We start from the raw sequence: 25,659 nt of genomic DNA on the forward strand, positions 1-25,659 counted from the left end.
TAGAACATGATTAAGTTGTCCACCACAGGCCCCAGTAAATGTCCACCATGAGCAATGTTGGTGCCTACCCCTGATGCACTTCTTGTTAGTAGGTGTTTCTCTCTGCTCCTCCTCTCCAGCTAAACAGCCTGAGATACAGTGTAACTGAATCAGTATCAGAGCTGAGAGGGGCAGAGCAGACAATCCCAGCTAATGCTCTCCTCCCTATGAGCGCTCGCTGCCCAGTGACATCTGCTCTCCTGCCTCTCAACACATTACTCCCTTTATCAGCAGGGATTGAGAAACATCAGCAGCTATGTGGGGATTTAAACTCTTCCTGCTCTGGTCTCTGGTATTCACCACTACAGTGACAGCAAACAGCAAGGTAAGAGGACTCACTGTTTTAAACATGATTTCTGCAAAGTGTTCCTGCTCTGAAATGCTTAAAATGTTTAGATCAAAACTTCCGTGTGTCGGTTTTTATCAACATTTCCATGATACATTGTGTCTGTTATCGTCAAAGCCATGAGGTCGCTAGCTAGCGGATATTAAACAGAACACCGGAGAAGGTGTTAAGATTCTTTTATGTAACAAATAAAGCATTGTGTATTTTTGTAGACACAACGTTTTTTCCCAGGTAGACGTGTAGAAAAGTGTGCGGTGGGAAAATGAAAGGTGAAAAAGTTTTTATGGTTTTGGAAACTGCACTAACCAGACTTAAAAAGGTGTGCTAACAGGTAAAATCAAACTTTATCTCACTTGTCATTCTCGATATATACATATGTAAAAGGACATCTTTCACCTGCCATGGTCCTTATAATAATATCTAAAATAATACAGAAATGTAACCTTCTCTAGATATTTAGACACAGAATATGATAATGGGGTGATTTGCATGCCTGGGTATATGATGCAGGTGATCCTAGTTCAGATCTGTTATTATAATATCTTGAGAACTGTTAAAGCGTAAAAAAGTTGCGTTGTTTTTTTTAAAGTATTTTTTTTGCATTTTGATCTACATGCATGTATCGCATGCTGTTATGGGATGGAAACGGCTTTCCAGAGCTATTCAGACTTTTAATGTGCACCAACATGGCGTACCCCAACATGAGTCATCTTCCTAAACTGTAATATTGTTCCTGAAGTTGTAGTTACCGAACCCCAGTGTTCCCCAGAATGTCACGGGTGGATCCGAGGGTACAGACTGCTTGTTCTTTAGAACAATCCCAATAATCTAAAACTGAGTATGCCGTCTGTTATGAACCCCACACTGACATTGTCCGGTAGAGTCGGGTAGAGTAGAATCTGTGGGGCAACCTTCAGAGAGGTTTTTCAAAATCCTTTGGTAACATTAAAGATTATTATTATCATTTATTGTTGTATATAGTGTCATCATATTCCATGTTGCTGGACCATGGGGTAGATGATCACATCAGTGTCCTGAAGGGTGGAATACCCGACTATTGCCAATGCCGGCTATTAATTATTTAAGGTTGGTTGACATTCATGAGAATTGATATAACGCGGGAGGGTCGCTGCACCCTTTGAGCCATTACCACGACCTGTTCGGCTTTTTCCTGCATTGATGAGGCTCACCGTGGTGTTAGTGGCCATGGCCAGGTGCTGCTGTCCTTCACAGTCACAGACCCTAGCCTTTTGTCCCATTCAGAATTATTTCACGGCTCATTGTGAAGGTTATATATCAACTCTGTGAGAGTAAATAGCGTTATCTCAGGGTTTTGTAACTGTTTGATAAAGATGCATGGGGTCTTAGCAAGTTGGGATGGTGCAGGAAGAAGCACTTGATGCATTGTGGATTTCCGCTATTCGCACATTACTATTAACTGGAGATACAAACAGATGGTGTATTTGTTGTTCGCATACATATCTGTCTAATAATCTCAAGCATTCCGAGCTTTTCTGCATTTGGTCACGTAGAAACATAGAATTTGACGGCAGATAAGACCCATCTAGTCTGCCCTGGTATAAAGACGCAAGCCCAGTCCTTGGTCTCCTCCACCACTTGTGATGAGAGGTTGTTTCATTTATCTACCACCCTCTCAGTAAACTTAAATCTCTTACATTATGTCTAAGCCACTGACCCCCTCGTGTGAGAGGATGGTAGATAAGCAGAACAGCTTCACGGCAGAAGTGGTAGAGGATAATAAAGCGAGGAAATTTAAATATGCATGGGAAAGGGCATAAAGCCATCCTGAATCTAAGACAAGACCAATGACTAATTAAGGTCTAGACACCTACCGCATCCAATGTAGTTTGTTACTTATTTAAAACAAGGCATTATCTTGCTTATCTGCTGGCATGTAACTGGCATTGTAGGAAAACACAAATATGTGTCTAGAGAGATCAAGTTGGTGCACGCTTGGGATAATCTGTATAAAACCTCTAAACTCAGAAGCCGCAACGGGCAGATCTACACAGAATATGAAATAACTGTGGACAATGTGTGTATTTTAGCAGCTGGCCCCAAGTGGTTTCTAGATAACACTTTCCCTTTTACAGCCATATCAGTTATCAACCTGCTCTGATATTTTTTTTTCTGGGACACATTACTCCATATCACCTCTATATGTACTTTCCTAACAGATTATCTCCTAATGGCAAACGTGTTTGCACGTAGCATACAGAGACAGTTACGTGTGTGTGTTTTTTTTAAGTTAAATCTCACTGCCTTTCCCCTTAGCATAGTTCTTCTACTAGTCACACCATGCTTTGTGTTTAGGTCCCTCCAATCTGATCATACTGGCACCCTTAGCCATTTACCGGGTATTATTCAAAGGCATGAGCAGGGTTCATGTGGGTTCAGACTTAAACCAAACCACCAAGTGGGCATTCACTGACCCAACGTCAGTCATCAGACATCATCAAGAACGTCTTTAAAGGTTGACCTCTGCTTTTGGCCCTCTCTTCCGAGGGTACACATTCCACTCCCATCCTTAATTGCTAATCATCACAAGCCACTTTGCTATGACCTTCCTCCACCTTAGTCAAGTGTAAGGACCATGTGCTGCAGAATCCCATGGGGCACTCCAGGCCCTAGACATTTTTTTCCCTGTCACTACAAACCTGAAATCATGTTGATATGACATAACCGTGACAGTGAACAAGCTCAATTCATCCTCAAAAAAACAAGGGATAACCGTCCCTTAATGAACAGCAACTTTTGTACCCATAATATCTCGTCATAGCGTTTTAGGTTAATCAAATATGTAAGACAGCTCATATGTTGTCCCTACAACCCCGTTGATGTTCAGCAATCCTTGTATCCGTCTGATCTAATCTCGTTTCAATAGAAACCTGTTGACTATCCCTGATAGATAGAAAAGTTATTTAGTCTAAGTGTATTCAATTTATTAACAATTATCTCTTCTGAAGTTTTTGGTAGCTTTATGTGTCCCTCTAATCTATGTTTTCTGCCACAGGCTAATTATGATAAGTAGTTTCATATAGTGTGTGTATTACAAAGTGTCTCCAAAGAGGATGGGGTCTTGTTGACTAGTTCTAGAGGAGCATTCCAGCTTTTGTCTATGAACTCCAATGCATTTTACTACATGCTAAATCTTGTGTGCATTCTCTATTTCCTTCGGTCTCATTTCTCTGATCCACCTACCTGCTTCTGCTGAAAACGGGAAGCATACTTAGGTACCCTTCCTGCACGTATGTTATAACATCCCCATTTAAATCAATGGCAGTTCAACTTGCCGCAGAGGAAGGAGAACCATGAAATACTGTACACATAAAAAATGCGAATGCTCCTTTAACTATATATGTATTCACCCTTAAAAAATTGTTTGTTTTGTTGTTTTTCAATCATGCCGTCAGTAGCACACATCTCTAAAACTTAACATTCCTTGCTTGCCCTCCTTAATCTGGAATCCATTCCTTTTTCGCTGTATGATGTCTCCAGTAGAAATCCATTCGCTCTGGACAGCTGCTTCCCACAATTCTTGTTTTCACCCTTTAATGGTTGCATCACCCAAATATATTCTGAGGAGTATATTCTAATGGGCTAATGGGACTGCAATACAGTTGTTGTGGTTCTAAAATGCGATTTCATGTATTACGGTAAATCTCCCATGTTTAAGAACGGATTTCGAATATATAATTCTAGCAAGAAAAATAACAATTCTCAGGAGTAAGTGATTTAGCTTCTAGTGTACAAATCTAAAAAACAACAGCTAACTAACTTCTAACTGATTGTAATGCAGGTCACTGCTACACCTGCAGCTCATTGAAGCCAATGGCGTACAGCTAGTGACACGATTACCTTTTCCTGATATTTGTTTGAATTCTGTTTGCCCCACTTCCAATGAAAACACCCCCTTCGCCTTGTACCCAATATACTTAATTTGTAATATTTGTTATATTTTTTATATTTTTGTGTTGAACACTGGGATGGAAATGAAAATCTACAATTAGATAAGAAAACCTACAGAAGTAACTATGTATAGCGTAAAGTTATCGTTCACTCTTAATTTGGTGGGATATAATCAAGCATATGAGTAGTGTAGTGCGTAGGGAAAAGGTGTTGGAGTTAAATTGTTCTTGTTGTACTGTTTAGTTTCTACTCTTCAGATATACAGGGCATTTGTTTCAGCTTTGTAATGTAAGTTCCTTTAGACGTACATTATGGATTGTGGACTGGGATTTGCAGTTCTGCCTCTCTAGGTAGTAAATTCTGTATCTCTGTTCTTCCTCACATTTTATAAAATATTCGTAATATTCATGTGGTTTTCTAACTTGAGTCTACTAAAGCCGCCTCAATCTCCACATCTGATTTAACCTCCTACACGTCTGAGATTTGTGTCTTGTCCAATAAAAATGCTAATGCATGTGTTATTTGGCAGTTCAAATTCTGTTATTTACACTCGCTCAAAGATATTTACTTGCATTCTTGACTAAAACTGTCAAATACCTCATTATCCAACCTAAAAGGCACAGAGGGCCGTGAGTATAGTTGGTGGTTTTCTTGAGATTTTCAAATCAACTCAATTAACATTCCTTTCCTTTTCTAGCAAAAAAAGAACAATTAGCAGAGAGATCACAATTTCAGACAGTAGTTGCCAGATTTTTGGCTTGTTATTCTACATAGAGATAGTTAGCATGTCCAAGATCTCCTTTCAGCCATTCACACCAAGAGAGATGTTCAAAGGGAGAGTTTTGGAAGGGAAAAAGTTAATATACTCACTCTTTTTAGAGCTAAAAACAGTGAGCATCAGCTATTTCAAATGTAACAAATTAATCAAATTCATTTTAATTATTTTAATTCATTCTAATTTTTTTTCTGTTAAATATTTTTTGTGCGTTTACAATCATGGATGTTTTATATTCTGAAATCTAATTATCATGTGTTTTGATATTTACTATGACATTTCCATTTTGGTTTATTGATAATATACAGAAGCATTCCCTCCATATTTTAAATGTCCATATCGGGGCACCTGTGTTCCGGGGGTGACTACCCACCGTACCCAAAGAGCCCCCTCCCAGCGCTTAGCTTTATTTGGTGGACATGTGGGAGATGCAGCAGCGTAGACGTTGGAATCTACAGCTACCTGGGCCAGTCAGGGATGATCAGAGGATTCCACAACTGGCCCATGATCCCCACTTCCGGTTAAAAAAACCAGGACGGTCCTTAGAAAATGAGACACTTGGTAGATATGCAGGAGAGGATTTCACACAAATTTACTGCAACGGCCACAGCAGAAAACACTTTACTATGAGAAATAATGGTGCCTTGTAATTCTGTATATTCCTTTTTAATAATCGGGTTTATTTTGAACTTGATCACAAGTTTCCCTTGAATGAGATAGTTGAATAGTATGAATAGTTATTAACAGATAGGAGTTGGTGAGGGGGGGTTTCTGGAAGTGGATCTTGCATTCCTGACTCTGGTGCTTCTCCTCGGGGAGAACCCCGTGCTTGTAAATCTGGTGCAGCTACGCTCGTGATCAGCTGTTCCGGAGAAATGATTGCAGTGGGAACTAAGGGCTTGCTGTTTTCACCCACCCATGAAAGAGGTGGGTCAGTGATTCAATGTTCCAGTCTGCAATCTCCAGGGTATAGGTGTTTCTGCCTGCGTAAGGGAGATTGTATTCTTAAACCCAATTATGAGGTTTTTTATTAACTATTATGTGGCTAACAGGACTGCAGTTAGCGTCATGTTTCTTCAGCTTCCACTGCCAATACACAGCCAGACGTTGAAAATGTTAAGAAATTACGATTTGCTTTTATTTTACATTTCAGAAGAACAACATTAAAGACCAATATCACAGCGTCACATAAAAAGACAAAAGGTTTATTCTTATGCCGAAATTGGTACGCTCCTATAAAAAAACATGACCTTAGATGTCTTCTGGAGTCAAAGCAATTGGTGACTTATAGATTGAGTCTACCAAGAGAAACATATTTAACAAGTAAACACGTAATGATTGATGGCTGCTGTAAAGCCACCTAAAATTCCTTTTTTTGTGTCTAGGAAGTGGATCTGTCACTTTTTCTAAAACTACATTCTGAGTTTCATTAAATTTATAAAGCACCTGCAGATTCTATAGCCTAAAAAACAAGTATTACAATGACTAATAACATTACAATGAACAACATACTAAATAAACAATAACGAACATGTGTAAGACATACAGGTACAGAAGGAGAAGAGGGACCTGCTCTTGCCAGCTGACAATATATTGGGAGGTTTGAAGGGAATTGAGACATAAGCCAAGCGTCTACTTGGGCGAGGATGATTTGATTATAGAAAATGTCAAGTGGAGAAGAAGTGGCGTGGAGATCTCAAAGGTTGGGAAACAGATGGTTTCAATAAGAATGCAGGCCGTGGTTGTTAAGAGGACAGATTGTAAGCTTCTCTGAACAGCCTAGGTCCAATCCTGGAGACATGAGTTTGAAGAAGTGTAAACGAGGAGAGATATAGGTAATGGGCAGAGTGAAGAAGGCAGTTAGGAGAGTTATTTGGAGATAGAAGCTGAGATGTTGATATGGGTCTGTAGGTAAGGTTCTGGAGTATAAATATTATTATGTAAAAGAAAACAGCAGTGTCCCCCAGGGAATTAGAATAACAAAGTAGTACTTGAAGAGCTACGTTCCTAATAATTGTCGGATGCCAGATTTCCTGTCTTTCACACTTTAGTATTTATGGAGTTGGGATGGAAAATCTCAGTATCGCAGACTGAAACGGGGGCTGCTGTGTGTCACGGGATTTACGTCTTCTCCACCCACCTGTGAAATATCAAACTGACAACGTCTTTTCCCAGTGTGTAGAAAAAGTACAGCAAAGATGAAGATGGGAACGGAAAGCACTTCTGTATAATGCGTGACGTCTCAAGGAGTGCAGGGATGCTGTCTGGAGTAATAGAAAAGATTATCTAACAGGAGCCTCAAGAGATCTCAAGAAAGGAATTACTCTGTAGAATAATTTCCCCCTTAGATAGAACTCAAGGGACTTCAGAAGCCAGACCAGCCGTAGAACCTAATTCGGGTTATCCTTGTGTTTAAAGGGAAACTCACACGAACAGTTTTTGTATTACAAATATTAAAATATTATCATATTAAAATTAAGTTTCCAAAAATATTATATTGTTTTCCATTTTAAAATGTTTTTAGTTATGTAATATATTATTGTCACAATCGTCACTGATTTTAGAGCTCCCTGGGCCAGTCATGGGAAATCAAAGTATATCCCCAAGCAGTCCATGATACCTGCTGCCCACAAAAGCAGGAGAGTCGGCAGATATCCATGACAACTGGATAACGCCCAAACATTGGGAGTGTCCCCTAAAACCAGGACTGTTGGGAGGTATGGGCATATCCACCTATATCCCTGCTGGAACTCCCGGCGTCCCCTAGCACGGCAGCCACACGACCACAGGGGCAAATGTGGAGCGTCCTGCACTTACACCTCTGTGCACCACAAGTAACCATACCTATAGATGGTTAACTCCTGCACCGTACCAGCCTCAAACCTGAGCACCCGGCTGATGCCGAAACATAGGGGAGGGATGGGCGGTGCAATATTCTTTTAAAATGAATTACCCCTGTACCACATGCCCCCTTTATATATATATATATACCCCTTAGTGATGCACAATTACCCCTCCCATCCGGCCTTGCACGTGCTACAGATGTATTAACCATTTACCTGCCCAAATTTTGCTTAGTCATCCCTTTTACCCGGCATTCAAGGGGGTACTTTGTCCTGCCCTTCGTTCATGGGGCCCCTCCGTCCCATTCTTTCCCATTCTACAATATTGTGTACAATCCCAAGGACACACTTTTAGTAGTTTGGACATAGAGGCCAAATATGATGTTTTGTGGTGGCATGGCCCAAACTAAATGGTGGCAACATGGCAGTGATAACCCACAACTGGAACATACGCCTGTTGTTGGGATTTTCTACCAAATTTGGACTGTTGTCATCTATGCAGAGGTGTAGAGCGGCTTGGCCCTTGTTTAGGAAAAAAATGCACACACACACACATACAAAAAATGCCGGTATTTTGCAACAGAAAAGTATGCATTGATGTAAAACAAATGTCTTATAAAGTTAAACATGATACTTTTGACTGAATAAATCAGACAGCCTCTATTTACATAAGTAGCTGCTGTGAGTTAACATGCCTGATACGTAAAAGATAAGGAATATAAGATAAGGAATATATATCGCATGTATCTTCCTTAGGTTTTTATTACATCTTAAAACACTCGGCATGAACGTCTGTCTCTAGTGATAATAACAGCCTCCCTGAACATTCACAGAGCTCTTTTATGACAGATGTTTTGCCTCATGCCCCAAAGGGCTAATTTACAGATGCTTAGGCTATAAACATATATAAATGGCCCTTCTGTTCATCCGTCCTGTAATTCAGCTCCTGAACAAAAAAAACTCAGAATGCTGTCATGCCCTTCTGGGAAGGTCATCTAATAACCTGTCAAAGGTTAAGTGCTATCTCTTTCCTTAATCGGGAACAATTAATTTAAAGAATAAATGTAATTTGTAGAACAATGGGTACGCCTGCCAAAAGGATGTCTTGAAGGCATCGGTGGTCCTCTGCAGGCCTAGCCAAAAGGTCCTCTAGATTTGTCCAACAGTTCCATATCCTTCATACCAACCTCAAGTTTTAAGTTAACCTAACCATACAAATACTATGGGATGCTTCTCATCTCCTCTGTCACGTGCTTAATAGTTTATTTATCATACTCTACTGTGAATCTTTATGGTTTCTTGGTGTGATAATCTCAGATCTGTTTGAGGTTTCAATGTGACCGACTCTCATTTCTTTTAATCCACTGAGACATTCCATTGGTGTCATCTATGTGCTAATTTCAAAATACACTTAATGTTTCACATGATTCCTTTTTTGAACTTTTTTAAAGAAAGCTCCGTACCTTAAAATCAATAAAAAATCTTTGAATTGACGAAGTAAATTCATTCTAAGATCTTAACAGTCGACGGTGGTGGAATTATAAATCAAATCAAAACAACATTCGAACTTGCTCATCGCGGGTTTGGAAAGAAAAAATATTTATGCTTGAAAAATTATTGTTCCTAGTGTCATGTGGGAAGATATTTGAAGGAGCTGTTCCATACTCTGTTTAACTCGTTAATTACCAAATGAAGCATCATTCCTATTACTATTGAATGTCCTAATCCTTCATAGAAAGAGTTATTCAATCAAGAACATTTTTTTTTTTGCCGGGAACCCTAAGTTATCAAGTGGTACAAAGGCTGACATTGATAGGTTGTTGCCATAGAAGCTGAAAACACTCCTTAACATGTTCTGTGTATGTTTTATGCGATTAAGACTTAAGAGGAATGCATAAAATGTCACATCTGCTTCGGAGCCGCATAAAACCAGGCCATATAAGCAACACTTAGGACATCAAAAGGAGTAACGTGTGTTCTGTGCGTATTTTTGGCAGTAGCCAACGATTGTGAAAGCTAGGGGAGCAGAAGCTGTGATGTGCACATGTTCCTGAAAACATGTGCTTTTATTAAAGCGATGGCCGGCATGTTGTGCGAACTTATCCAGCCTGCAGTTTTATATTTGCAATTACAATATCAGGTACTAAAGCATTGAAGACATGAGAATTACAGAGTAGTCCTTCACGAAAGCACATGTTGTGTACACATGGAACGTGCAGATCAAAGAACGTGCAAATTATTCAAATTCAGCTACTTGCATTCATGCAGTAAATCCATACATAGTGGCGTTTCTAAGGAAAAATACCTAAAGACAAGTCACGGGGTAGGGGTGGGGGGGGTACCTTATTAATTAAGCACCTGAAAGCTCTTGTAATGTTGGATGCACTAATCAGTTTGACAAGCACCACACGTCTCATTCATTGCTGTATAAAAAGCTATTATATGCGATCAAACTCATAAAACCAAGATCACAAGATCCATTTTCTTTCTGAAGGTTTTGTGCAGATGTTGAAGATCATCTGGCGTTGAAGAGTTCTTCGGATGTGTGTAGGTCCCCTCTGTAAAGTATATTCAAAACACTTTACACTAACGTCTCTGAAGTTGAATATCTTGGCAACAGTCGTATAGAATGGCAGGCTGTCAAGTCCTATACATGCTTTTAATGCCTGGAGAAATTATTTGATCCTAGCTATTTCTCATACCTTACTACTAAGACTGGGAAGGGAATGAGGTTTGCCTTCAGGTGAGCGTCTAGTGGGTTTTCTACATACTTGTCATTTTGTGTACAAGTAAACAAGGAACAAAATAAATGGTAGACTTCAAAACTTATTTAAGATGAATTCAGTGAGGGAAATTTAAACATGGATGGAAGTGGGATATGACTACCCTGAATTTAAGATAAGAAGAAGGACTGATTAAGGTCTGAGTCTTTACAGCAGGAAACATGGGCCGAATTATTCTTATCCGCCGTCACATTCTATGTTTCTATGCTTCTAAGACTCTTTGGCCTTTATGACTTCAAGGCTCTGGTGTTATCCCACTTTTGATTCTGCACCCTGGTTCCATCTGGTGATGGAGTCCGCATTACACCATTAGCAGATGTACATCTAAGTTCATTTTATGGAGTTCAAAATGTGGTGCCTCATTTGGAGGCCATTGTTTTGGTTTTAGGAGCTCAGAATATTCGGCGTTGTTATCTGTCTCACAGACCTCCACATCAAATAAAAATTTTTGTGTTGAATCTTCACTAAAGACGTGCCTAAATAATCTTTGTTAAATAAAAACGGAAATAGCTATGAATGAGATGAAAGGATACCTCGTAATGGTGTTTGAAGCCCAACCCTCGGCCAGCTGTTGCCAGTGTGTTACATATTAATATTACATATAGTTATGGTGTTGATTGTGTCTTTCCAAACCAAAACACAAGCACAAAGATATTTAAATATTAATTAATATAAAACCCCTTTAATTGCCAGACCCCTCAATAGGGACAATAGTTAAGTCCACCGTGACCATCTATCCATTATAACAAAATGTATCTAAACATGCATGGGACAGGCATAAAACTATCCCGAATCTAAGACAAGGCCAGGGACTGATTAGGATCTGAGGATTTTAGGATGAAAGAATAATCTAACATCAGGAAAAATAGGCAGACAAGAATGGTTGTTATCTGCCATCAAATTCTATGTATCTAATTACCCACTGGTTCGTATAATATATAAATAAATAATATAATAATAAGAGAGTCACCGTGATCATTTAGCTATGATATGCCATAAAGTGCATTAGGTGGTTAGATTGTCCTTTTAACAGTCCTACACGTACATTCTGTGTTGTGTTACCTTAATTGCATGATGTAGCAGAGTGCATTCCAGCTACTTTACCATAAATGCCTTTTGCGATTCATGCTAATATTTGTTTACCCTGTAAACATGTAAAAACACGTTCTAATGCCGTCTGAGATAAAGGTAATATTGCAATAGCTTCTAATAACAAAACAGCTGGATAGCGATTCTTTCTCCAGCTATAAACAGACCATTTTCTTAAACTTCTGGGGTTTCATCTAAAAAACGCCAGATTCCCTTTGTCCTCAGGATTTCTCAATGCAGGAGCAATTTTAATTAGGTAGGGAAATAAATAATACAACCTACCTCCCCCCTGCCACGCTCAGTGGTCACCGAGTGCTGGAGTTTTCTGACGATAAGTATATTACGCCCATAAAACCATAAAACAACACCATAAAAACATAAAAAGAGCACGCAGCTATTATATGCTATATTCAAGTGCACATGATGCTTGGAGTGACCCGCTAACTCCCACTCATATCTGGGAACTTTATGGCTTTGGCTACTCAGAGCCCTCCCTTGCGGGATGCGGGCTGGAAGTCCCGCTAATTTGAGTGGGCGGTCCCAATGATGTCAGTTGGCTGTCCTGCTGATGACGGAGGGCGGTCCCAATGACATCACTGGACAAACAATAGTCTAACTGGGTAATGGGTGAGGAGTGGGGCTCCGCTCCCACGACTCGAGTTTTCATGGTGGTGAAACCTGGAGAGTTCCCAGGTACGCTGCTACTCCACATATTCAGGTCCTTTTGACTGACGTGGGGGATTGGCATTGAAGCAAACTATTTAGATAAAACTTCTGCAATTATTGAAACCAAAAAATTAATCACACTTGATTTTGTTTTCCTAAAGTCAGATTTTGAATAAATGTATACTTCAAAGTGAATGAAAAGGTGTCAGAGTCCGGTAACACTGGCCTCTAACCCTTTGCCTCCTGTGGATTACTTAAACAATGATGATCTATGCTTACACCTCGCAAGATTGAGGCAAATTTCACCCTAGGTGTCTAGCCATAGATGATTTTGATCTACTTGATTACAATCCATTGAGTCATGGAATGCTAAAAACAACCAACTACCCAAGTTACGTATTATGGCTTGTAATTGATCATTTGGGTAGCCCAGTCATGCCATTTTGAACATTGTATTAAATTGTATTTGGTAAGGAAGACAGCATTGAATTTAGTTTGTGAAATTCTCTTGACTCTTCCTTCCTTCCAAATCTGATAAAGGGATCATTGTGTTTATGTAAACATATAAGGATCTGACGCCGAGTTTTTTTCCAGGTGTTCGGAGACACGGACCAAGTCCGGATGACTTCAGAGGGGTCCGACTGCCGCTGCAAATGTATCATGCGGCCCCTGAGCAAAGAGGCCTGCTCTCGCATGAAAGATGGCAGTACGCGTGTTGATGATTATTATACGGTGGAGACTGTCAGCTCGGGCTCAGACTGCAAGTGTTCGTGCACCGCACCACCAACTTCCCTAAACCCTTGTGAAAATGAGTGGAAAATGGAGAAGATGAAGAAACAAGCACCTGAACTATTTAAGGTAACAATATATATTTTTGCTTACTTCTCTCCCTGGCACCATACCTGGGAACTCTATGGCTCCGGCTACCTGGTGCGCCCCCTTGAGGGATGCGATTAGGAGGTCTCATTGACATAATATGGAGGTCCCTCTGACATCAGTGGGCTGTCTCATTGACATCACAGGACATATGACATGGTTGGATGGGAAGTGGGCAGGGAGTGGGGCGCGCTGCAACAAAGGTGTCCTGTTTTAGGCACCTGAAATTTTTAGGGAAAGGTAAACATAGTGATTATTATAGATAGATAATGGACAAGAGATTTAACTATTTCAGTGCTTGAAAATGACATTAGCTCTCCATTTGTTAGACACTAGGCCTTTAAATTTAATGAGCACTTTTCACACAAGACTTAAAAAAGAAGCAATGTCACGTCTGGCAAATTTCGAGCATGAGAGGCGCCATAATTAAAAGTAATAAGTGAATAGGCACAAGTTAAATATAGACACAGGCGCAGCAGAAAGGAAGCCCAGTAGAGCAAAGTTGAAAAGGCAAGAGAGGAGAACTTGAGTGTTCCCTTTGGAAATAAATAATTTAAGACAGATAGCTTGGCATATTTTTGTTACAACGGTGTATATTGAGACAGTGAACAAGTGAGACAAAATTAAAGGTGGGGGTAGAAAGGGAGTAAATTGACAAAAACCCAATTTTGCGCACCTCATTCAGTTCCAAATTGCCATAGAGGGACACAGTTTTGGAGGAGTGTCTAGGAGATAGGGCAAGCACCATTAGTACAGAATTACAGTATTAAGGTGAATAGAAGATGAATAATGCAGTTTATTTTTTGTAATTTATTTCACAAACACGTTTGGGATGTATAAAAATCCCAGTAGACTCTAAAGAGTAACAAGATTTTGGGCAGCATTTGTATCATGGCTGGATCCCATCTGGGTTTATGTAGTCTCTTGTAATCCACTGGACTTAATTCTGCACATTTGCTTGCCATATAGCTTTGCTTGTCCTCTTGGAAGTGGATTGTTTTAATGCCCGCCTCAGTCTAACTTGAGTCTGATCATTGTTCACGGTGCTAGAATTTATCTGATTAGCGGCTTCTTGTGAAACACGCAAAAGCCTGTATGATGGGGCAAGACAGGGAATTCCACGAACAAGAAGTAGCATGAGATAACATTTGGAAATAATACTGTTTTGTAAAAAAAAAGTGTTCTCACCATAGTTTTATATATAAAGGGAAAGAAACCAATTAATAAAATTCCCAGGCATTGTCTTTGGAAACTGAATGTTGTCTATGCGTATATTCTTTTCCAGCTAATTTTATCCTTCTTGCAGGAAGTCATGGGAAAATATCAGTGTTTTTTTGTGTGGTTGGTTTAAATATAAAACTGAAAAAAAAAAAATATTTTCTGCAGAAAATCCCTAAGGCTTCCTCGGTTCATCCTTGCAGGGAAAAGAGCCAAGCTCCCAAACACTGCTTTCACTTGTTTCAATGAGACTGTCCTTTGATGTCTCATGCAGTGGAAAATGATAATTCTGAGCTTGTAACATTCCATTTAGTCAATTAATGTGTATTCAATCGTGTCATTCAAAACTGATTAACAAAAAAAACAGCTGCTCATTTTTCTCCTCTGAATTGTCCTTATTAAGGCAGTGTTCCTCTTCTAGCGTTCATTTTTCAACACCATGCAAGGGGACCTGTCATCTTCCCAAATCCTGATTTAAACAGTTCGGTATACATTGTAAACTGATTTGATGCTGTTTGTAGATAAAAATATGCAATTTATACTTAGAGGAAGACCACCCTTTCTATATGACTCGTGGCAGACAGGGCTACCGCCCTAAATAACCCATAAATTCGCAGAATAACTCCCCCTATTACGTTACTTGTCTATTTTGATGGAGCCTAATAGACACTTCTTGTAGCAGAATCCAGAGAGTCCCCAGGTATGGTTGTTATCCTGTATTAGAAGGGAAATAGGTATACGGGATGAGAAGATAATGTTGCCTCTATATCATTGGTACGACCATGTTCAAATTTCTTAACCCCTTTATGACAAACCCCGTACATGTATGGGCTCAAAATGCATTATTTTCAATGGGTTTAGGGACCGCCCATTGTCCTTAAGGGGTTAATTGGTCTGTTGTAGCATTACCAAACTTGGATAAAATAGCCGTGTTTGAGATATGCACTTTTGGCCGTAGTTGGGTAACATTTGTAATTAAATAGTTAATAAATGAAACTCATACTTTCCAGCGAATAATATAATCAGGGGTTAATATCAATAGTGATCAGGAGGATCGCTGATAAATACATCGCGCTCCCATCTGTAAATTCCTACGCATGGTAATAAGTGTCTAATGTTTAGTCTCTACAAAGAAGTCTTTGAAATCCAAATGTGGCAGAAGTCACAAGCCCTCACTAAACACAGCAGTCTGGAAAAACAACATGTAAAAAAAAACCCTCTTACTTTATCTACGGGTTCCGCATCTGTTAAGATCAAACCTCGGTAACTGAGACTGAGGGTCACAAAGCAAAACAAAGAGAAATACCTGAATTTAAATACCTATCTCCTCTTGGGGTGGAACTTTAAAGCGAAGACCAAAGCAAAAATGTAAAGTGTTCAAGAGTAATGTGCAAGCAACAAATAACTGAATACAACCCGGGATTAAAATATGGAAATCAGGATAAATCTACTGAAAATGTTTATGGCTACTAGATAATTATCAACAACTAATGGGGGGTTCTCTGAAATGAATGATAACTCTTATTAATTCATTTCATGTTATATTTGCCCAAATACCAGTTGCGTGATATTCTCTACCGGAATGTATATATTTAAACAAATGAAATATTATTGCTATCATTTGTGCATTTTCTAAGTAAAAGTAAAACAAAGATCCACAGAGAAGATATAAGTGATTTATTGATCCTATTTTTGTGTATGTTGTATCTATAGCTGCAGTCTATGGTTGACCTTCTAGAGGGAACGTTGTATAGCATGGACCTTATGAAGGTGCACTCATACATCAACAAAGTGATGTCCCAGATGAACACTCTCGAAGAGGTAAGACTTGGGTATTTCTGTTTATGGTTATATGCAAAGACCATGCCAAGATCCCGCTCCTAAAATATCTTCAAAAACATTATTCAAATAAACTATTTTCTATTGTAGTGGTGCTACATGATCTGATGATCTATAATGTGGTCATTTCTAAAGTAAGAGCGCGCATGGGTAGACAGTGGAGATGTTTAAAGTCCCCTAATGAAACCTAACCTAACAGTTCCTTTAATCGATGGCATAGGATCTCAAAACATGGCTTCTGGCTTCACTAGCAGTTTACCGTTATATGATCAGTTAATCACTTTTAGATAAGTAGAATAATGATGCATAGAACACAAGTGTACCTGTTTAGGAGACACAGTCCCTCTTCAGGACCCAAATTGCTCCTTCATCCCCTGAGGTCACTCTTTTCTTGGAGCTCACAATATGTGCTGCAAGGGGAACGTAGAAGGGAGAAGGTACAAGCTCTGGATATTCTGTAGAGTATCATATTAATCGTATAATATATTCAATGTAATCACTAAAATTACAATTAAAAAATATGAAAAAGAAGGTAGATAGCCTACATGAAGTATTTATCTCCTTACACATTGATTCCTAAACATGGCTATAGAACAAGATCCTACGTATATCATAACAAACTCATTCATTCTGGGAAAAACATAGGGAGAAAACTAAATTTTCGGTAATAAAAAAAACAAAAAACACATTGTTTCATTCATCTCCTTTTAATCAGTGTTATAAATAAATAAATATGCAGAATGTATTCTATACTTTGATTTGACCTAAAATTATTATTTTTATTATTTAAATTATCTCAAGTAATAGTTGTGTCCATAATGATAATGAGTACTGAGTAGATGATTATCTCATTCCTGCTACCTAATTTTTTTCTGTTCTTCCTCATAGACCATCAAAACAAATTTAAGTCGAGAAAATGAATTCATGAAGGAAAGTGTCATTAATCTTTCTAACCAGATGAAGAAATATGATAATTATTCTGACATCATGATGAGTATAAAGAAGGAAATTTCTAATTTAGGATATCAGCTGCTACAGAAAGATGCACCAGAGAATAAAGTGCAGGTAATGATTATTCCTCCCCGGAGTTCTTCAAGTTATAGTAGCAAATGATCGGTCTCCGGGGCACTCTTTTTTGCAGTTTAGGTCCATTCCCTGTGTGGTTATACCTATGTCCTCCTGGGACTATTATATTAACTGTTTTTGTAATACAACTATTGCGAAGAGGGACTAGTTGGTCATTTTTATTTACTAAGAATCCAATTAAAGATAATTATTCGCCTATAGGAGAGAACAGGTGAAAAAATGTATGAAATTTTGCTATCTCTTTAATTATTTTTTTTTTTGTGTTTTATTATTTTATTATACCACCAGCCTTCAAAATGCAAATTGTTTTGTTTTCAAGGAGACATCTGGAACCAAAGGCAAGGATTCCGCCAAGTTCCCCAACACTAAGAAGATCACAGGAGACAAGTCCGTTACTAAAGTCACAAAGGAAAAAACGCCCAAAATAGAGAAGCCCAAAAAGGAAAGCAAAGCAAAACCAGCGTCGCCTACACCAAAACCAAGAGCCCCTGCCCGAGAGCCGGTGGTTGTACGAGGAGTTACCTACTACAAAGCTGGCAGGAACGAGGAGGCAGAGAGTTTTGCAAGCAACAAAGGTATATGGGATTAAATGGGTGAAAGAGTATCTCTTCTACGCATAATAAGACCGAATGAGGCTTGAGTCTTTACTGCAGAAATATAATAATTTATTCTTAATTAGATATATCTAATAGCAAAACTGCAGAGCTGTCAGAGGCTAAATGTATCCCCACTTTAAACATCTCAGATCAAAGGCACCTTATCTTATTGCTATTCACAATCTTCTCTTTTCCATACTGGCATTGTTTGGTCTTAATCAGTGTTTAACCCCTTAAACCCATTCAATGCAATTTGAGCCTGTGCATGTATGGGCTTTGTCATTAAGGGGTTAAAATCAGACTATTTTCTAATTCTAGCTAAATAGATATAATAGTACCCAGAGCATTCTAGTGTTAATTAAGAGATTAGCACAAGCTGATGTCATACCTTTTCACTTATCAATTAAACACCTTTCGTGATATGTTATTACAGGAAAATTCATATAATCTGTGCCGATGAGCAGAACAATAATTACCATTTTTTCTAACTATAAATGTATAAACCATGTCTTAGGTAGCTGCTGCCCCTTTAAAGTTTGAATTTCTATCTGAAACCTGGACTTAAGCTTTCTAGTAAAAAAAAAGTTATTTTTTTTTCTCTGTTTCCTGGAAGAACGACAAGTCATTTTCACTTGTTTAGACTCTTGAACCGTGACTTGTCACATCTTTACTTCTTTGAGGTGTCCGGCCATCGCGTTGGCTAGACAATGAACACCAGCCAAAAGAAACAGCTTTGTAAAACATGCCCTGAGCATCTGGTTTTTAGTGTCCCAAAAAACATTACTGTTTAACGCAAACGACAACAGAGACGGCCAGAATAAACAAGGGAAGGGACATGTTACAGGAAAATCCATCTCCGCAAAAACAGGATCTTGTTACAGGTGCCATTTGAAATTATTATTTGCCCCCAAGCATCCGAGAAAAAAAGCCACTTTTTAACAAAACTGTTTTGAATCACAGTTCTTATATTCCGTAGTTGAGGTATTTTCAAAAGGCATTTAAAAGATCACGTCAATATCGTTATCTTCAAAGCTAACCTGTTAAAAGCATCTTTTAACTATTAATCCCAACTGTGGATTTTATATATTTTTGTTTTTTTTGTTTTTTGACAGTTTTAAGACACAATGGTTTGGCTATTTCCAATTCTTTATGCTACTGAATCTCAACCACTTTAATTTTTTTCTAATATTTTGTCACGATCCTGACATTAAATAGCAAGAACGAAGTGTTTCTATGGGCTTAAGAATAGTTTGGATAAACATATAGTTAAAACTGTATTAACTTTTTATAGATGGCCTATAGAGACATTATTGCTAATGCATTGAATAATACATTGAGAAACAGCGCTATATGATATAGTATAGTGTTCTCTAATTGGTACACTTATATTCTTGAAAGTTCTGTATGTTGTTGGATAATCTTGTTACCTTTATACATCCCTATCGAGTTATTGCTGATACTGTTCCGACTCAAGTGTTCAGATATTTTCAGTGTATTTAGTAAAGGAAGGAATACTTTTGTAGATTTGTAGATTTTAGGAATTGTGACCAAGTAGTAAAAAAAAATAAAAGTGTTAAGCGGTGATTAACTTTCACCCAAGGAAGGAGGCACCCCACGTGTTCGGTTATACCATGATCATCATATGGCGGTGGTGAAAAAAATAGATTTTTTTTTATTTTTTAAATAAAAATATGTCACTAAACATGAGCGTACGTGCTTGTCATCAATATGACTTCTCATCCAAGACAAGATGAGCTGTTTCCACCCATACGATGCAGTGGATTAAATGTTCATACATCCAGAGACATGATGAGCAATAAGAAAATCTAGCAAACATATTATTTAAACAGTGTCTCCAGAATAGTTTATGTGGCTGCATAGTAAATAATATTTCTAATCCAGGCAGACAGGCTGCCTCCTTCATACAAGATGGAATTCCCATCAGAATCTCGAATCCGACGAGCTTTACTTGCTCCGCTCAGTTACTTAATAGTTTCCCATCAGGCTGTTTCACGTATTTGCACGAGGAAGTTCCTGCAAAAGTACATATGGTGGACATTAGAATGGCGGACATTGTAAGGAACTGTACCTCTGTAACTCTGACCACGTTCAGTCGAAGATGAAGATGGCATTTGTAAAACACAATTCCTTTGCCACTGGAATATATGTTGTATCCATTAGTTATAGGCCTATATTTTGGCATATAACCAAAAAAATTATGATTTGTGTGATCCAACAAAAAGTGGTTGAGGCAATTTATAGTATTAAATAATTTATTATACTGATGCTGTCAGGCTTCCAAAAGTCTTGCAGTAAAATAAAGGCAGAAAATACCCAAAATATCAAAAATGTTACAGCTCAAATTAGACACGTTACGCGTTTCACCCTGCTGGGCTTCAACTTGGCCTGATCATTCTTACTGCCCACATGTAACTAATTCTAATAATTCATCAGATAGGGGTGACATTTGTAAAATAGAATTCATTTGCCACAGGAATATCTGTTGTGTTCATTAGTTTTAGTGCTATATTCTGGCATATGCGGACAGCATCTCACCTGCAGATGGTAAAATGATCGAGGCCTCTTCTCTTTGTGGCATTCCTAAATGTATCCATGAGGGACAACCCACTCCTCTATGAACTCAACTACAGAATATGAAACTGTCCTAAAAATTCAAAACCCTTAACAAAGATCACCAAAATAATACCCACGCATCATAGTGTCCTGCCTGTATAACTCATTTACTGTAAATACTGGAAACAAAACATATTTTCCTTGGACGGACAAATTGAACCTTAAAATTATTAGGCTTATATTTATATAAAAATGCTAAATACATCTGGATATAAAATTCAATAAATGTTCTTATAAAGTAGGATATTTTTTATATATTTATATTCTTAACCTTTGTCACTTTTATTATAGAGAATGGTAACAGGGGAACCTCACGAGGAGAGAAGCAAGAAGGAAAAACAGAGGGGGGTCTTCCAGAGTCCTATCTGGTTCAGGAAGAAAGGAACGTAGAAATAAAGAAAATTCCTCCTACCACCCCTGCCCCTACAACCACTCAAACAACCACCACAACTACTACAACCACCCAATCTACCACTACTGAGACCACCACGGAATATCCCCAGACTACATTATCGTCTACTGGAATTGGATCTGAGGCAGGGGCCAACAATAAAGGTATAGTAGGTGGTACAACATGCCCTGGCGTGATGTGCTTTGATGATCCTTACATTGTTAAGTGAATAAACCAGGGTGACTTGGAAGTGTTGGACCTCGATAAGTAATTGTAAGATGGATTAGTTCTTAAATATGGGAGTTATTTGATTACGTTAAAACTTAAGTATTGCAGGCAAGCCCAGAAAGGAAAGTATACAGCATTCATCACATTCACGGCTTCAGGGTTTTGCGATAATGAAATGCAAACGAGGAGAATTCAATGTAATTTGGATTTTCCTTCTATCCGGTCAAAAAAGATATTTGCGTGTAGGTGAATCTTAGGTTACTGATCTTGTTCACATACATCGTTACATAGGGGGTCGAAAAAATGTTTTCGGGGTTCAAACACTCCAAAACATCACTTATTGGATTAAGAGTAAAACATACAAAAAACCATACCAATTTTACCCAGAAAATGTGAAGATTCCTTTATGATTCCCACAGCAGTGATAATAATACCTGTTATTATTATTGTTATGTGTTACTTAGGAACCCTGAGAGTTACCAGCACATATGGGCGCTCTGGGTTTGAAGCAGTGTCTTCAGGTAAAGCCCTGCTTCCTCGGGTCTCCGGGTCACTTTCCTCTTTCTCTGGGCAGGGGAACAGCTTTTGGCCACACCCTCTTCCCCTCCTACTCCTCGCCCACTTAAGGTGGTCTGCGGCTGGTCACACATTTTTTCATGCTTGCCCATGCCCAGCTAGCCCTGCCTCCATACCTGGCTAACCCTGCACCCTCACTACGCCACTCTTACAGAAGGTGTAGTAGCCTACCCTGTGACGTTCCAGGTAATTACAGTTGGGCATAATCTGAGAACACTATTCTTTCTTAATTAATTGTTTTATAAAGAAATAAAAATCTAAAGTTCCATACATACATTGGCTTACATGCTCAATAGCCTTAACATGATTAGTTGTTCACAAAAGAGCAAGGCCAGATGTATAAGAATATTTTTGGCTGGATTAGAGACAGCAAGATTGATTATAATCATGTGATATTTCCCTTCTGCACCTTGCTTTCAGGTATTCATACAAGTGTTGAGAGCATCAGAGAAAGCATTCCTTTCTTGTCATATCATCTTTCAAACCTTAATGTTAAAATCATGATGCTTTGAGTTTTGGGAATGTATTTCGCCTTAAGAAAGCACGTTCAACCCTCTTCTTCAGTCTTATTTAACCTCGCTGATACCACAGCAATGCCTCTTGCTTAAGAAACAAACGTTACTACAATCTCGTTGCATTTTATCTTTGGAATGAAATCTTTTAACCATGTGTCTAGGAATGTGATTGCATGATGATAAACAAGAGCTATTGCGCAACTGTTCTTTCTGGCACTCATATGGGTTTTTTTTTTGTTTTTTGTTTTTTTTTAAATATGGTCAGACCAGCAGTAATAAAGTATAATTTTACTTCATTAAATTACTATTTGTAGCTCCACGCCAAACCTCCTAAATGTCAGCTACCTTCCTTTATAGATAGAGGAGGAGAATTGAGATGGGAAAAAAACACTACTAAATTATTTGTCACTGAATTAGTTGCATAGGTTTATTACAACATACACTTCGTCCCAATATTTGAAACATCATTTTAATTTTTTTTTTAGAATTTAACTATATCAGTTGATACATTTTCTAAGATGGAAAACATAAAATGTACACAGCTAATGTACATTAGATTTGATGAGCTTCTGCTGAGGCACAAACAGAAAAAGATCTGTCTGATTTACTTTGATGTTGTACGTTTGTTGTAAGGTTTATTCTTAAGGTGTAATTACAGGAAATATATCTCTGTGCTTTAATTTCTAGTAAGAGAAGGTGAATGTGAGGGCACTATTGCTTCTGTGGAGTCACCTAAGAAGCATCACAGCTATGGGCGTAATGAGGGAGCGTGGATGAAGGATCCTGCAGCCAAGGACGATAGGATATATGTTACCAATTATTACTATGGGAATAATCTTGTAGAGTTCAGAAATCTTGACAATTTCAAGCAAGGTAAGAAATTGCTAAATATGAAGCGAAATACATTGTTTTATTCTGTACAATTCTAAATTAAATCTATAAACAAAAAACAAGCAAGATAAAAGGTTAAACTTAAATATATGTTAGTATTGAGGATATGGGGAGTACCCAGAACAGTGTATTGCTAAACAATGATGAATGTGAAAGTTAATTAATTAATAATTTAGCAAATGTGTGTTTTGAGATGTCCTTCAATTTACTGTGAATCTCAAGGAAAAACCTCCTGCTCACCGGTGTGATTAGAGGTGGAGTGGGCAGGATTAGCAGTGGCCCCAGGGACAGGACCTACCATACTCATCCAGACACTTTGCAATATATTGAAAAAGAATGCTGGGATATGATGTCATATCACAGAGCTCTGCATGATCACATGGGAGTTGATTGAGGCCTGACTACAAAGTCACAGCTTGGTGGGCTCATCAGGAGTAATCTCCCAAACTGACACATGATCACCATTCCTAGCTATTGTTTTACTTTCAAGCGAGTAAACACTTCTACTTGTTGGTCATGCCATTGTTGGTGTATCTTCCCTAACCTTACGTTATATTTAATGTACTGGTAAATGCCAAATTATCAGGAATGAGGAGGTAAGGTAAGGATCTAGGAGAACTTTCTTTTATTATTAATATAATAATATTTTTTTGTGTTTTTCAGGTCGTTGGAGTAATCTGTACAAGGTCCCATATAACTGGATTGGAACAGGGCATGTTGTGTTTCAAGGGGCCTTTTACTACAATAGAGCTTTTACTAAGAACATCATCAAATATGATCTAAAGCAGCGCTTTGTTGCTGCCTGGACCCTTCTGCATGATGTCGTTTATGAAGACACTACTCCTTGGAAGTGGAGAGGACATTCTGATATTGATTTTGCTGTAGATGAAAGTGGCCTCTGGGTCATCTACCCATCTGTAGACTATGATTATTCTCAACAAGAAGTTATCGTTATTAGCAAACTAGATCCTAACGATTTATCTGTTAAGAAGGAGACTACATGGAAAACTGGACTGAAGCGTAACTCTTATGGTAACTGCTTCATAATATGTGGGATCTTGTATGCTGTGGATGTCTATAATCAAAAGGAAGGACAGATTTCATACGCCTATGACACTCATACAGAAACCGAGGCAGATCCGAAATTGCCTTTTATTAACGAACATGCCTTCACAACGCAAATAGACTACAACCCCAAAGAGAAGGTACTCTATGCGTGGGACAATGGCCACCAGTTGACGTACAAAGTGAACTTTGTTGTCTGATTGAATGGCTCTTTTGTTAAGACATAGGTCAGCCCTACACAAAGAAAGCACTTTTAAATTTCAGTTAAAACGTGTTGCTTGCAGAGCAACAAAAGTATTATCCTCGGGCAGTTAGGAGGTGGAAAGGCTCCGTCCATGGAAAATATAATGGTTTAGCACTGTGGTATGTGACTAGTCCATTGTTGAACACAAAAATACAATTGTAAATGTCATGTGAATGGACACAGAGCTGAATGCCTAAAGGTATAAAAGGGACCCTATCTCACTGTCAGACTTCAGACACTCTATATTTAGTGTAACCCAGATGGTTTTTTGGCCTTTTCACCAGTGAAAGAGATAAAACAAGTAAAACAAAAACATTTGTGGGTAACTTTCCACCCAGGACCACCAAAGAAAGACCAATGACCCATGGAGCTAAAATGGAATGTTACATCATATTTGTTTTATTTTCATCAAATTGAGAAAAATGTCTCCAAAGCAGTCATAATGATGAAAGCAAAAATAATAATTTAGTTATGCCAAAAACCACAATGGTCACAGTGATCTGTTAGCGAAAAGATCAGTTAGCAGGAAACATTTCAACTATTTGTTATTTAGAAGACTAAATTGTCACAAGTCTTTACTTTTCTTTAAATGTGCAACATTTTATAGGATTTTTTTTGAAGATTGCTCAAATATGCAATTTGTTTTTTAGGAAAATCTTTGTTGTCGGAAGGACAAATTAACAAATTGTCCAAGATGCCATAAATTATAATCATTTGCTGTCCAACCACTAGTAACATCACTCCTAGTTGAATTCTGACGTGTTTCCAAAAATAATTATTTACCCATTTACTATCAGATACAAAAATTCAAAATTTTTGGAGGGAACACTTAAAATGAAAGAATTTCTATGGTTTATTTGTTTAGTATGCTAGAGGGAAATGGAACTTTGTTTTTATTAATTATAAATGTGCCATTGAGTAATATGTATCGATAAATGGAGAAACTGTATCCAAACAAGTTAGAGAGATAAAAAAAAAACACCCAAATAGTATGATTTTTGCCATTAATACAAGTCATTCTTGTTTAAA

At 38.2% G+C, this 25,659-nt stretch overlaps 1 protein-coding gene across 1 annotated transcript; it reads left to right on the forward strand.

Moving 5' to 3' along the window:
- The first annotated feature begins 147 nt into the window (after positions 1-147).
- Positions 148-25,241, forward strand: OLFML2A (olfactomedin like 2A). The gene is made up of 8 exons (XM_053472540.1): positions 148-364; positions 13,066-13,329; positions 16,279-16,386; positions 17,293-17,469; positions 17,810-18,065; positions 21,012-21,275; positions 23,118-23,303; positions 23,985-25,241. The coding sequence occupies exons 1-8, from the start codon at positions 296-298 to the stop codon at positions 24,584-24,586; spliced, it is 1,926 nt and encodes a 641-aa protein (XP_053328515.1). The 5' UTR covers positions 148-295; the 3' UTR covers positions 24,587-25,241.
- Positions 25,242-25,659: the final 418 nt, after the last annotated feature.

Source organism: Spea bombifrons, chromosome 8 (genome assembly GCF_027358695.1).
Source record: "Spea bombifrons isolate aSpeBom1 chromosome 8, aSpeBom1.2.pri, whole genome shotgun sequence".
Classification (NCBI taxonomy): Eukaryota; Metazoa; Chordata; class Amphibia; order Anura; family Pelobatidae; genus Spea; species Spea bombifrons.